Source organism: Lepidochelys kempii, chromosome 2, assembly GCF_965140285.1.
Source record: "Lepidochelys kempii isolate rLepKem1 chromosome 2, rLepKem1.hap1, whole genome shotgun sequence".
Lineage (NCBI taxonomy): Eukaryota > Metazoa > Chordata > Testudines > Cheloniidae > Lepidochelys > Lepidochelys kempii.
Window position 1 is genome coordinate 70,672,299 of NC_136381.1, and position 13,132 is coordinate 70,685,430.

Genomic DNA, 13,132 nt, shown 5'->3' on the forward strand with positions numbered 1-13,132 from the left:
TTGTAAATGTAAAAAATGGCAATACTAGCTTCATCATTAAGGATTATGAAAGAATTCTGAGGATTAAGTAACCCCTGTGTACAGGGGCAGCACAAAGCTTTTGGCCCACTTACCAAGTGAGTGCCACTTAAATCTGCAAAGTAGGACTTTTTTTTCCACAAGCGTTGAAGAAGCCTTGTTCCAGCCCTCTGCATAGGGATGAATTTCATCCTGAGAGAATAGATGATGATTAGCACCATTAGCTTTTTCCATACCGAAACACCAGAGGATAACAAATCATACTTAATTCCTGCTGAGCTTTGTTTGACTGTTTTGTCTAGCAAGTTTGTGTGATTTATAGAAACAGTTTTATATTCTTCATCACTGAGATTCAGGTATGGTTATGGTGAAAACAACTTATTGTGATAACTTGTTTATGGACACTGATTTATAATTAAGATGCATCCGATGAAGTGAGCTGTAGCTCATGAAAGCTTATGCTCAGATAAATTGGTTAGTCTCTAAGGTGCCACAAGTACTCCTTTTCTTTTTGTGAATACAGACTAACATGGCTGCTACTAAACCTATAATTAAGTTGTATTTTTAAGATTTGGAATTATAGCAATGATTGCTAGTCCATTTTTCAGAATCCACCAGATCATTCCACAGTCTAACATTTTTTTTGAGACTGTACTCCTCTCTCACCAGTGTAAATTAGCACTAAATTCAATGTTTTACCTGGGATTAAATAGGTGGAAGTAAGAGGAGAATTGGGTGCACTGTATATAACACTGTTGTGTTGCTTTCTACCTAAAAACAATGTTTTAGTCTCTGAACCCCAGAGGTAAAAATAGAGGTGTTGACTAGTTTGTGTATTTCCTATAATGTATGTTTGAAAAGGTGGGGAGAGAGCACAGCTCCAGAATTTAGAAGGCAAGATTTTTCTGAACTTTTCCGGAGCTAGTCTTTTGAGTTGGTAGCTATTTTATTTGCCCATTTGTCTCCCCCACCCTCCATTTCAATTTCTATTTAGTCTGGTGCCTTTCCCACACTTCCATTTTTGTTTGACTCCTTCTGCCGCTTGTATTTTGTTGTTAGTGTCTGTATACAAAGGAAAGTGCATTTTGCTTTGGAATAACCTGAAGTTTGAATTTAAATCAATAGTTATACTGCCATATCCCTCTGTTTGGACACACTTATTCTAATATAATAGTGGCTTTTTTAGGTTTAGCTTAAGTCACTTGGAAAAGAATTTAAGCTAAACTGAAAAAAGCCATTACTATGCTGCAATAAGTATGTCCAAATGGGGTTATATATTCTTATAACGAGTAAAATTCTTCCAAGTAGACAAGACCTAACTTTCCAGAATTCCTCCAGCAGCAGAAGAGCTTTTTTCAGTGTGTTTGAAATACATTTTGAAATTTCTCCTACAGCTGTTTACTGGCTCAGAATTGCTACTAATTTGGAAGAGGTTGCTCACAAGCTTTCAGTTTTGTCAAATTCTGCTTCTCCAGGGCCAGACACAAACATGCAACTGAAGACAGGAGAAGAAAGAGGGAAAGAGTGCTCATTTTTGTTCAGATAGTGGGGTAGTAGTAATTGTTTTCGGCTCTGACAAAATTTGTGTCTCCTTTCTCAAGCAGGGAGGATCTCTGGTTTCTCTGAGTGTATCTGTGGTAGCAAAATTCATACCCTTAATTCCTCACTAGTGCAAGATTGGATAACGTGGTAGTAAAAATGATTGAGCCTTTTGTATACTAATGCTTCCATCTGCCTTGGTGGAAACTTATGGGCTTGAATTTTGGCAGTGTATCTGGACAAGAGTGAGGTCAGAAAGATGGCATCAGAACACGAGGACCCCTTCTCAGATGGCAGACTTCACCTCTTTCCTACTGTCAGATATAGTAGGTACAGCATCTGGCAAGCAGACTAGTGCAGGGATCTGGGGCTATTAACCTATGTTGTCAGACTTGAAAAATGCCATGTGCCATAGTCCAGTAGAATGGTAACACCCATTAGAACCTAATTCAGAATGGAGGCGGGGTGGGGGGGAAGAAAAGGAATAGATATCGAACTCACCAAATTAAATAACCACGCTTCCTCTTCAGAATATCCTTAGGTTTTTATAATTGTTGAGTCTTTGGAAAGACCCAGGATTCAATAGCAGTCATTTCTAGTAGTTGTCTTTAACTCAAACACTCTTAGTCTGTAAACAGAACAACCTTGAGACAGTTTAGGAAGATAACAAATCCAGCTTTCAAAAACAAAAGTTCCCAGCGTGTATTTGGTTCTTGTTAGTATTGCTTTGCTTGTGTGTTTAAGCCTTTTTTCAGCATTGAAGGGGAAGGATTTAATTGTCCATAGGCTTTAAACACATGAATCTCTTTCCTGTAGGTAGGTCAGATCAGGTTGGTCACATTGTGCCAACTAAATGCACTATTTTCCTCATAAAGAACAGGAGATACCTTTTGCTTTGCATGAGGTAGACACTGAAGGATGCGAGAAACTACTTATTAGAACAAAACAAACCTCCATAAACTGCTGCTTTTCTGATGTATAGGGCCAGTACACGAGATGCTGTGTTGGATTATGTGCCTGACTTAGTTTAACTGCTGTAAAAGGAGAGTGGTGTGATTGCAGTGTGGATATGCACACCCACTGATTTAGTACTCGGAGGTGATGCTGTGGATCGAAATGTTTCCCTTCAGCTGAGTGTTCCTCAGTCTGAAAAGTTGAGAGGAGACGTGTTCCCTCCTTGTACAAGGCAGAGAAAAAGAAACAGCATGGAAGTTCAAATGGTGTTCTGTATCCATGTGGCAAATGGTGTTCTGTATCCCTTGTGTTCTGTATCCATGTTGCAAGTGTGGTCTTCTGGCGTCACATAAAGTGGTGTGCAGCTGCTCAAAAGCAAATTCTTATTTTTTTTGTATTACTGTAGTGCCTAAAAGCCCTAGTTGTGGACCGGGATCCCATTGTGCTGGTGGTTGTACAGACACAGAACAAAAAGATAGTCCCTGCCCCAAAGAGCTTGCCTTCTCTTAGATAGTAGGTTGCTGCTTCTCCAACTCTAAGCATCTAATTTTTCAATAGCTGTGTTTGGTCAGGGAAGCATGGGTTGAGTCTTTGGAAAAACCCAGGATTCAATTGCAGTGGACATATTCCCACTCTAATACTTCTGGGGAAATTGTGTGTGCGTATTTCATGAGCTATGCATATTTTTAATTTTTTGTGCAGAAAAAAGCTTTTGCCGGAAAGTTGCTGTCGTTCTACCTTTTGCGGGAGTGCAGAGACACATGGGGACAGGGGCAGAGGTGCCTGACTGAATGGGAGAGGCTAAGGGTCAGCCAGGGTCTGCATGGGGGAAGCTGCCTAACAATCCCTCCCTGCCCCCCCAAAAAATCCTGTTCCATACTTTTCCCACCCATATCCAACAACCCTCCAAGTTCACATCCAGACTCCTTCCCAGCAATTACTTCCCTCTCCTTCAGGTCCTCCATTATCCCTGACTCTCCCAAGCCTTTGCACTGCTTCTGAGGGGTGCAGGAAATATGATTCTGTATTGTAGTTTGATTGAATTATCTCACAGTTCAGTATTAATATGCCTAGTAAGGAATCTATTTGTCAAAAAACATTTCCTGAATCTTTTTTGTTGTCTGTATTGTTATGGGCATACTTGCTGACAGGTATTTTGAAATAAATGACCAAAAATAATTGAAACTGGTGACAAATAAACTATTCAGAATTTTGCAGACTTTTAAAATATTGTGCACATAATTTTTAATTTTCTGTTGCAGAATTTGTAATATTCTGGCACAGAATTCCCACCAGGAGTAACTCTAAGTAGCATTTAGCCTTCTAGTGGGTAGAGGAGTGAGAAGGGGGACCAGTATAGATGCAAAGGTAAAACGAAAGAAAAACAAGAACAGACAATAGACCAGGAGGGAGAGGGGTCATAATAAAGGACAAAAGGTGCCAATTATAGGTATGTCCACACAGCAAAAATTCTGCCTGGGTTAACCTACCCTTGTATTGGATTGAATCTTGCTAGTACGTAGTAGGCTAATGAGCCAAGTACGTACTCAGAGTGTGTGCCAGGCTTGTATTACTCACTCATACTTCCTTACTGTTGTTACTGCTGTTATATTTTGACTCAAGCTAGCTCAGGTAGGCAAGCCTGTGCACAGCTTTTGCTGTGTAGACATACCCTATATCAGGTCACACTGCTGGGGTACTGGGGAGGGAACTTGGGGACACCAGTCAGCCAATCCACTGTAAGATGAACACCAACAAAAATAAGAGTGGTAACTACTGCCGTGACCTTTCTGTCCATATATTTAAAATGGATTTTAAATCAAACAAATTCTGACTGACAAAAACTGGGGACAAAGATAAAGCCCTTCAAAAGGTTGGTAGCTAGTCCAAGTTTGTTGTTAAGGATTTTGTGTGGTGAAAGAGGACATGATTAAAACACATAGTAGATGATAAACTGCAAATATACATACTAGAGATGTAAGCAAATATTGGTTTGTGTGATGTGCTTTTATGTTCATTATACAATAATTGTATAGTTTTATTTCATACTACTGAAACAAATAGCCACAAAATAGTCCGGAATAATAAATGACAATACCTGACAATGCCTCACCATCTGCTGGAGATGATTTGGAAGCAATTACATCAGTTCTGCCACAATGCAGGTGTACTGACTGGAATAACCCATCATGGGCCCTTTCAGTATGTTCTCAATTGAAAGATTTAAGATCTAATAAGCTGCTTTTGTGGTTTAGCTACCTTCCTAGCTTTTTCTTTAAAAAGTGAGTTAACTGTAAGTGATATGCTGTGCTTCGGTTTCTTTGCAGTTTCTAAATGATACTACCAAAGTGGAAGGTATAAACTTCAGGAACACAAAGAAATCATCATGAAGTTATATGTATTTGTGGTCAACACTGGAACTACCCTCACCTTTGACACAGAACTTGCGGTACAAAAGTAAGAAAATGAGTGAACTGCTGTGTGTGTGTGTGTGTGTGTACGCACACTAGACAGAATACTGAAATTATCCACCATCTGTGTAAGCAGCAACATTAGTCTCTGCAACTAGTACTCATTTTAATTATCAACTACCAGCAAAATCTACCTGTTTCTATGAATGTGGAGCCATACAATTTTTAATATTCATATGCAGCTGTAGCCAAAATGTACTATCTCGCATAGTCAGTAACTGATATACAGTGCATTACTTTTATACATAAAATGTCATTCTTTTAATCTGAAGCAGCCAGGAATTTACTAGTATTTAAAATGATAAAACAAAACTAAAATAAAATTTCTAATTTGCTCTGAAGTATTTTCTTAATCATTGAGGAAATATGCCCAGAAAGGGAAACTGGAAGAAAGATGCCTGATGTGGTGTTTGTGGGCATAGTGTAGCATCAGGAAGAAAAAATAAAAGGCTGCTGGAATGGTGCACATAACAGGCAACAGTGCCTTGCTGACATAAGCTTTGTGTCTGGCTACATTTGGAATATTGTCTTCAGTATGGATTGTCTAATGTAGTGTTACATTAGACAATCCATACTGAAGACAATATTCTTGACATGTTCCAATGCAACATCGTGATTTCACTGTATATTTCCTGCTGAAGTTAAAATGTAATTTTCTAAAGCGTTCTAGCATTTACTGGATGTATAATGGACCAGTCAATACAAGGTTGTAAAAATACACCAAATATTAAAAACAAAAAAAATCCTGTAGTTGCAACTCCTTCCAGATGTCATGGTATCCTTTTACAATGAGGGGGAGGGGACCCCAGTTACTAAGAAGTGACAGTTAGTAATAGGGTGTTCAGTTATTAGAAATGTATTTAGTTGGGTTTGTGTTGACCAGGAGAACCACATCGTAAATTCCCTGCTGGTGCAAAGGTTGTGGATCTCTTAAGACATCTAGACAGACTTACATGCCGTGCTGGGGAGAAGCCAGAGGAGCTGGTGGTCGTGGTAGATGTAGGTACCAGTGACGGGACCTCCATGGTAGCATTCTCTGAAATGCTTCCAGTTCCATACGCAGGACCAGGTAGACAGGCAGGACTGTGGGGTCTCAATGCGTGGATAGTGTGGGAAGGGTTTTATGTTTGTTAGGAAAGAAGGAGCCTATCCAATAACTCCTCACTTAACGTCATCCCAGTTAACATTGTTTCCTTGTTACGCTGCTGATCAATTAGAGAATATACTCGTTTAAAGTTGTACAGTGCTCCCTTATAACTGCTGTGTGGCAGCCACCTGCTTTGTCCACTGCTTGCAGAAAGAGCAGCCCTTTGGAGCTAGCTGGTGGGGGCTTGGAACCATGGTGGACCAGCAGCCCCCTATCAGCTCCCCTAAATTCCCTGTGCTGCAGCCACCCAGCAGGCTATCAATGGCTAGGCAGTTCAGGTGTCCCTCCCCCCACTGCCGTGTGCTGCTCCTGCCCTCTGCCTTGGAGCTGCTCCTGGAAGCCTCCTGCTTGCTGTGTAGAGGGATGGGGAGGGAAAATAGGGGTGCTAATGTCAGGGTGTCCCCCTCCCCCTGCTCCTGCACTCTATCTCCACAGAGCGGGGGCGGCATGACAGGGCTCAGGATGGAGGGAGCTTGCTGGCAGCAGCTCCTTTCTCAACTTGCTGATCTACTTAAAAAGGCAGTATACTTAGAGTGGGGTCAGCATACTTAAAGGGGCAAAGCACAAGTCTCTCTCTCACTCTCACACACACACACACACGGTGTGTGTCTCTGTCTCTCTCTGCCATGCTCTGTCTCCTCTCTCCATTCCTGCTGCCTTGTAGTGTGAAGCTACATTAACAACAATGTGTTAACCCTTGAGGGCTCAGCGAAGTGCTAGTTCATCATTTAGCAATAAGGCATTCCCTGGGAAATATCCCACCCTCTTCCACCCTCTGACTCCACCACCTCAACCAAGCTTCACAATCATCATTGCTGTGTACAGTATTAAATCGTTTAACACTTATGCTGTGTGTGTGTGTGTGTGTATATATATATATGTATATATATTTATTGTCTGGTGAAAAAAAAATTACCCCCCCACCCCACTTTACATTAATTCTTATGGGGAAATTGGATTCACTTAACATTGTTAACTTAAAATAGCAGTTTTCAGGAACATAACTACAACGTTAAGCTAGGAGCTACTGTACAAGAAGGATGGGTTGTGCCTAAACCAAAGCAGAACCAGATTGCTGGCATGTAAAATTAAAAATGTTGTAGAGGAGTTTTTAAACTGAGGTCTGGGGGAAAGCCAACAGTTGCGGAGGAGCTCACGGTTCAGACAGACACGTCTCTTTGGGGGGGTTGGGGGAAATCTGTTAATGGATATTCTCTATACCCTAGTAAAGAGGCGAGGATAGAAGTTGATAAAGTACAGGTAGGAGCTGAAGAGAAACAGTCAAATGGAAAAGTTGCATTCATTTATTCTGTGATAAGTCCCAAAAATATCTGTAACTATAATATGTCTGTCAGAGACAGCAGAGCACCAGTCACATGAAGGAAGATAGCTAATATTGACAAATTTTATAAGTGCTTCTATATAAGTGCGCAAAGTCTAAAAGTTAAGATGGATGAAATTCAGTGCCTGGTATTAAATGAGGATATTGATATAATAACCATCACAGAAACTTGGTGGAACTGTGATAATCAGTAGGACATGATAACACCAGAATACAAAATCTATAGGAATGACCAAGTAGATCGTATTGGTGAGAGAATGGCACTATATGTGAAAGAAAGCATAGAATCAAATGTAATATTAAATCAGACTGTACCATAGAATCTTTATGGATAGAAATTCCATGCTTGAAGAATAAGAGTCTAACAGTAGGAATATATTACTGACCATCTGACCACTATGGTGATTATGAAATGCTCAGGGAGATTAGAGAGTATATAAAAAATAGAAAACTCGATAATAATGGGGGATTTCAACTATCCCCATATAGACTGGGTATATGTCACTTCAGAATGGGATGCAGAAGTAAAATTTCTAGATAGCATTAATGACTGCTTCTTTGAGCAGCTGGTCCTGGAAGCCACAAGGGGGGGATGCGGTTCTTGATTTAGTCCGAAGTGGCACACAGGATCTGGTCAAGAGGTGACGACAGCTGAAAGCTTGGTAATAGTGACCATAATGTAATTTAATTTAACATCCTTGTCGGAGGGAAGGTACCAAAGAAGCCCATCGCAGTAGCATTTAACTTCAAAAAAGGGGAACTGCACAAAAATGAGTAGATTAGTTAAATGAAAATGAAAAGGAACAGTCACAAGAGTGACATACCAGCAAGCTGCATGCAAACTTTTTTAAAAAACACCATTATAGAGGCTCAAGCTATATGTATATCTCAAATTTAAAAAAAAAAGGGGGGAGGCGGAGAGAAGGATCAAAAAATACCACCATGGCTAAACAGAGTGAAAGAGGGAGTTGGAGATAAAAAGACATCCTTTAAAATTGGAAATCAGATCCTACTGAGGAAGATAGAAAGGAGCATAGACTCTGGCAAGTCAAGAGTAAAAGTAAAATCAGGCAAGCCAAACAAGAATTTGAAGAGTAACTGGCAAGAGACACAAAAACTAAGAGAATTTTTTTTTTTTTTTTTTTTAACATACGTCAGAAGCAGGAAGCCTGCTAAATCATCAGTGGGGCCACTGGACAATTGAGGTTCTAACTGAGCACTAAAGGAAGCAATAAACGGAGAACCTCAATTAATTCTTACATCAGTCTTTACAACAGATTCATTCCCATACCTGAGCTATTGTTTCTGGGTGACAAAGCTGAAGAACTGTCCCAAACTGAGGTGTCAGTAGAGGTGGTTTTGGAACAAATTGATACATTAAACACAATAAGTCCCCAGGACCAGATGGTATTCTTCCAAGAGTTCTGAAGGAACTCAAATATGAAACTGCAGAACTATTAACTGTGGTATGTAACCTATCACTTAAATCATCCTCTGAATCAGATGGCTGAAGGATAGCTAATGTGACACCAATTTTTTTTAAAAAGGCTCCAGCGGTGATTATGGCAATTGCAGGCCAGTAAGCCTAAGTTCAATAACAGGAAATTTGTTGAAACTCTAGTAAAGAACAGAATTATCAGACACGTAGAGGACCAACAAATCGTGTTCAAATCAAGATGGCTTTTGTGAAGGGAAATCGTGCCTCACCAGTCTACTAGATGTTTTTGAAAGGGTCAACAAATGTGGGAAAGACTGATCCAGTTGATTTAGTGTATATGGACTTTTTGACAAGGTCCCTCATCAAAGGTTCTTCAGCAAAGTAAGCAGATGTGATAAGAAGGATGGTCCTCTCGTGGACTGCTTAAAAGACAGAAAACAAAGGGTAGGAATAAATGGCGAGTTTTCAGAATGGAGAGAGGTAAATAACAGAGTCCCTCAAGGATGTGTACTTGGTCCAGGTTTCATAAATTCATAAATGATCTGGAAAAGGGGGTAAACAGTGTGGTGGCAAAGTTTGCAGATGATACAAAATTACTCAAGATAATGTCTAAAGCAGATTGCCACTAATTACGAAGGGATTTCATAAACTGGATGACAGGGCAAGAAAATGGCAGATGAAATTCAATGTTTCTAAATGCAAGTAATGCGTATTAGAAAAAAAAAATCTTAACTATACATACAAAATGATGTGGTGTAAATAAGTTGCTGCCTCTCAAGAAAGATACTGTCATCATTGTGAATAGTTCTCTGAAAACATCTGCTCAATGCTCAGCGGCAGTCAAAAAAGCTAGGAAAGGGTTAGCTAATAAGACAAAATATCATAAGCCCATGGTACACCCATATCTTGAATACTGCACGTAGTTCTGGTCAGTTCATCTCAAAAAAGATATGTTAATATTGGACAAAGTACATAGAAGGGCAACAAAATGATTAAGGGTATGGAACAGCTTACATATGAGGTGAGATTAAAAAGACTGGGACATTTCATCTTGGAAAAGAGACAACGGGGGGATACTGTAGAGATCTACAAAATCATGGATGGTGTGTAGAAAGTGAATAAGGAAGTATTATTTACGCCTTAAGATAACACAAGAACCAGGGGTCACTCAATGAAATTAATAGGCAGCAGGTTTAAAACAAACAATAGGAAGTACTTTTTTGCACAGTGCACAGTCAACCTGGGGAACTTGTTGACAGGGCATGTTGTGAAGGCTAAAACTATAACAGGGTTTAAAAAAGAATTGGATAAGGTCAGGGAAGATAGCTCCATCAGTGGCTATTAGCCAAGATAGTCAGGGATGCAATCCCATGCTCTGGGTGTCCCTAGCCTCTTACTGCCCAAAGCTGGCAGTGTATGACATGGGATGGATCTCTCCATAATTGCTTTGTTCTGTTCATTCCTTCTGAATCATCTGATATTGGCCACTGTTGGAAGTGTCAGGATCCTGGGCTAGGTGGACCATTAGTCTGACCCAATATGACTGCTCTTATGTTCTTATAACGTCCCCTAACATAATATTAAGTGTTTGGACTGTGGTAGTTGTCAATAGTTGGCTCATGTTCAGAGAATTTAATATAACTTCGGCTGTAATTGCCAGAAATGCATGTTAATCCTGGATTCCAACATTACAGTTGCAGATGTGCTTCTTGTGTAAATAGCTGAGATGTATCATTTTGTAAACAAACTTCTCTGAGGATGGGTCATGTTTTGCTCTTAGTCTATGAATTGGATAGCCAGAATACAGCGGATTTCAGTATTTACACAACCAAGCATTTTGCCTTTATTCACAATTAGTTTTTACTCTACTGCTGTTAGAGTTAAAGATTACTTTGTATATAACAGGAATATTTTGCATGAGAGAAGATCAGTTGCTTAAATAAGATATTGATACTGAAGTTCCTGTTTTTCCCTTTTAGTGTGTCTGACCTTAAACATGCAATCCAAACCAAGTATAAGATTGCCATTCAGCACCAGGTACTGGTTGTCAATGGAGGGGAGTGTATGGCAGCAGACAGAAGAGTCTGTAGTTACAGTGCTGGAACAGTAAGTGTATGCTATAGTCTTTCTTTGTCCCCTTACAAAACAAAGTGTTGAAGAGAAGTAAGAGTTACACCTTCCTAATGGTGTGTGGGTTTTTTGGAGGGGGGTGAGGGTTGTGTCCTCTTTTTTTTTTTTCTTCTTTTCTGGAGACCTTTTTTTTGTTCATTCTTGTTTTTAATATCAGGAAATTAGTGGTTTTATGTATAATTCTCTTGGGTGCAATACTCATATAAGTAATTTTCCATGAATAGTTACGTAAGTTATGCTGTTTCCAAAACATGCTAGTGCAATTAGTTGATTGGATTGCATGCATGTTTTATTTCTCAAAGTTCTTTATGAGGATATTTTAATTTTAATATAGGACACAAACCCAATTTTTCTGTTCAACAAAGAGATGATCTTATGTGAACGCCCACCAGCTATTCCCAAAACCACATTTTCAGCAGAGAATGAGATGGAATTAAAAGTTGAAGAATCTCTCATGATGCCTGCAGTTTTTCACACGGTAGCTTCGCGGACACAGCTTGCTGTGGTAAGTTATATTTGAATCCTGAGAATTTAGTGGATTTAAAACTAATTAGAATAACTCTGTGTCACATCAATAATAACTCCAGGCTAGTCATCAATATGAGTTGATTCAAAAAGCGGTAAATGCATCCTATAAGTGTTGGCAGTTTTTCGGATGCCTGAGTTTCACGTTTGGATGTATTGAAGTGTGCTAAGGTCTTCTGTATCTTGATGTCGCTTGAAGAATCTTCAGAGCATCTCAACATAAATTGTAATTGTGATGGCATCCCCATGGTGCAGCCTGAAACTGGGGTACCACTATACCCCCTTAACTCTTCCACCTGGTCTGTCTCTCACAATGCTTTGCTAGTGACAAGCAACAAACCTCTCCAGGAACTGCTATAACTCAGCACAACAGCATGTGGAGCCCCACACCCAGCTATATGGCATGAATGCTCCCAAAGCCACTCACGAATCACATAGAGAAAGGCACCAGCCAATTCCCCCCAGCTTCCCAGCCTTGCACCCCCAGACTATACTGTCTCACCCTGGCCAGAAGTCTGAACAGTGTAAGTTTATTACCCTGTCTGCCCCTCTCCCTCAATATGGAAAGGACATGCACCAGCCTTTGTACCTGAGCTGAGATTTTCCAAGCACTTCAAACAAATCACACTGTTCTAGATAAAATATAAAACAGATTTATTATGGAAAGAGAGATTTTATTATGGAAAGAGAGAAGGCATCAGGGGTCAGAGATAGTTACCAAAGAAAATAAGAGATAAGCACACAATCTACATTTTAAACTTTATGATGCTAGGTAGTATTTAGCAAGCAATTTTCTCACCTCACTGCATGTTACAGTTCTTAATACACAGGTGTCTCTTGAGCCTGGACCAGTTTCCTCAGTTGAAGTTTTTGTCTTCTCAGTGTTCTTGTTGCTTCAAGCATAAGTGGAGGGAGGAGAAAGGCCAAGGCAAGGTGCCATTGTTTCTTATATCCTTAGTCCATGTGCCTAGGGGCCGGTTTTGTTCAATATCTTCATTAATGATCTGGAGGATGGCGTGCACTGCACCATTAGCAAGTTTGCAGATGACACTAAACTGGGAGGAGTGATAGATATGCTGGAAGGTAGGGATAGGATACAGAGGAACCTAGACAAATTAGAGGATTGGGCCAAAAGAAATCTGATGAGGTTCAACAAGAACAAGTGCAGAGTCCTGCACTTAGGAGAGAAGAATCCCATACACCACTACAGACTAGGGACCGAATGGCTAGTCAGCATTTCTGCAGAAAAGGACCTAGGGGTTACAGTGGACAAGAAGCTGGATATGAGTCAACAGTGTGCCCTTGTTGCCAAGAAAGCCAATGGCATTTTGGGCTGTATAAGTAGGGGCATTTCGAGCAGATCAAGGGACGTGATTGTTCCCTTCTATTCGACATTGGTGAGGCCTCATCTGCAGTACTGTGTCCAGTTTTGGGCCCCACGCTACAAGAAGGATGTGGAAAAATTGGAAAGCATCCAGCGGAGGGCAACAAAAATGATTAGGGGACTGGAACACATGACTTATGAGGAGAGGCTGAGGGAACTGGGATTGTTTAGTCTGCGGAAGAGA

At 40.2% G+C, this 13,132-nt stretch overlaps 1 protein-coding gene across 13 annotated transcripts in view; it reads left to right on the forward strand.

Annotated features, from left to right (window-relative positions):
* The window catches only part of RB1CC1 (RB1 inducible coiled-coil 1), a 169,115-nt gene that overhangs the window by 15,010 nt on the left and 140,973 nt on the right, over nt 1-13,132 (forward strand). For 9 of the 13 annotated variants that reach the window (XR_012157216.2, XR_012157218.1, XR_012157217.1 and 6 more), the window contains exons 3-5: nt 4,839-4,968; nt 10,889-11,015; nt 11,374-11,544. Coding sequence is in view for 6 of the 13 variants with exons in the window: in XM_073331179.1 (XP_073187280.1) it covers nt 4,898-4,968; nt 10,889-11,015; nt 11,374-11,544 (369 nt within the window). In the remaining 7 variants the exon portion in view is untranslated. Of the gene's footprint in view, nt 1-4,838; nt 4,969-10,888; nt 11,016-11,373; nt 11,545-13,132 lie in introns of those variants that run through there. The other 4 variants (XM_073331182.1, XM_073331185.1, XM_073331186.2 and 1 more) reach the window with 4 other exon arrangements.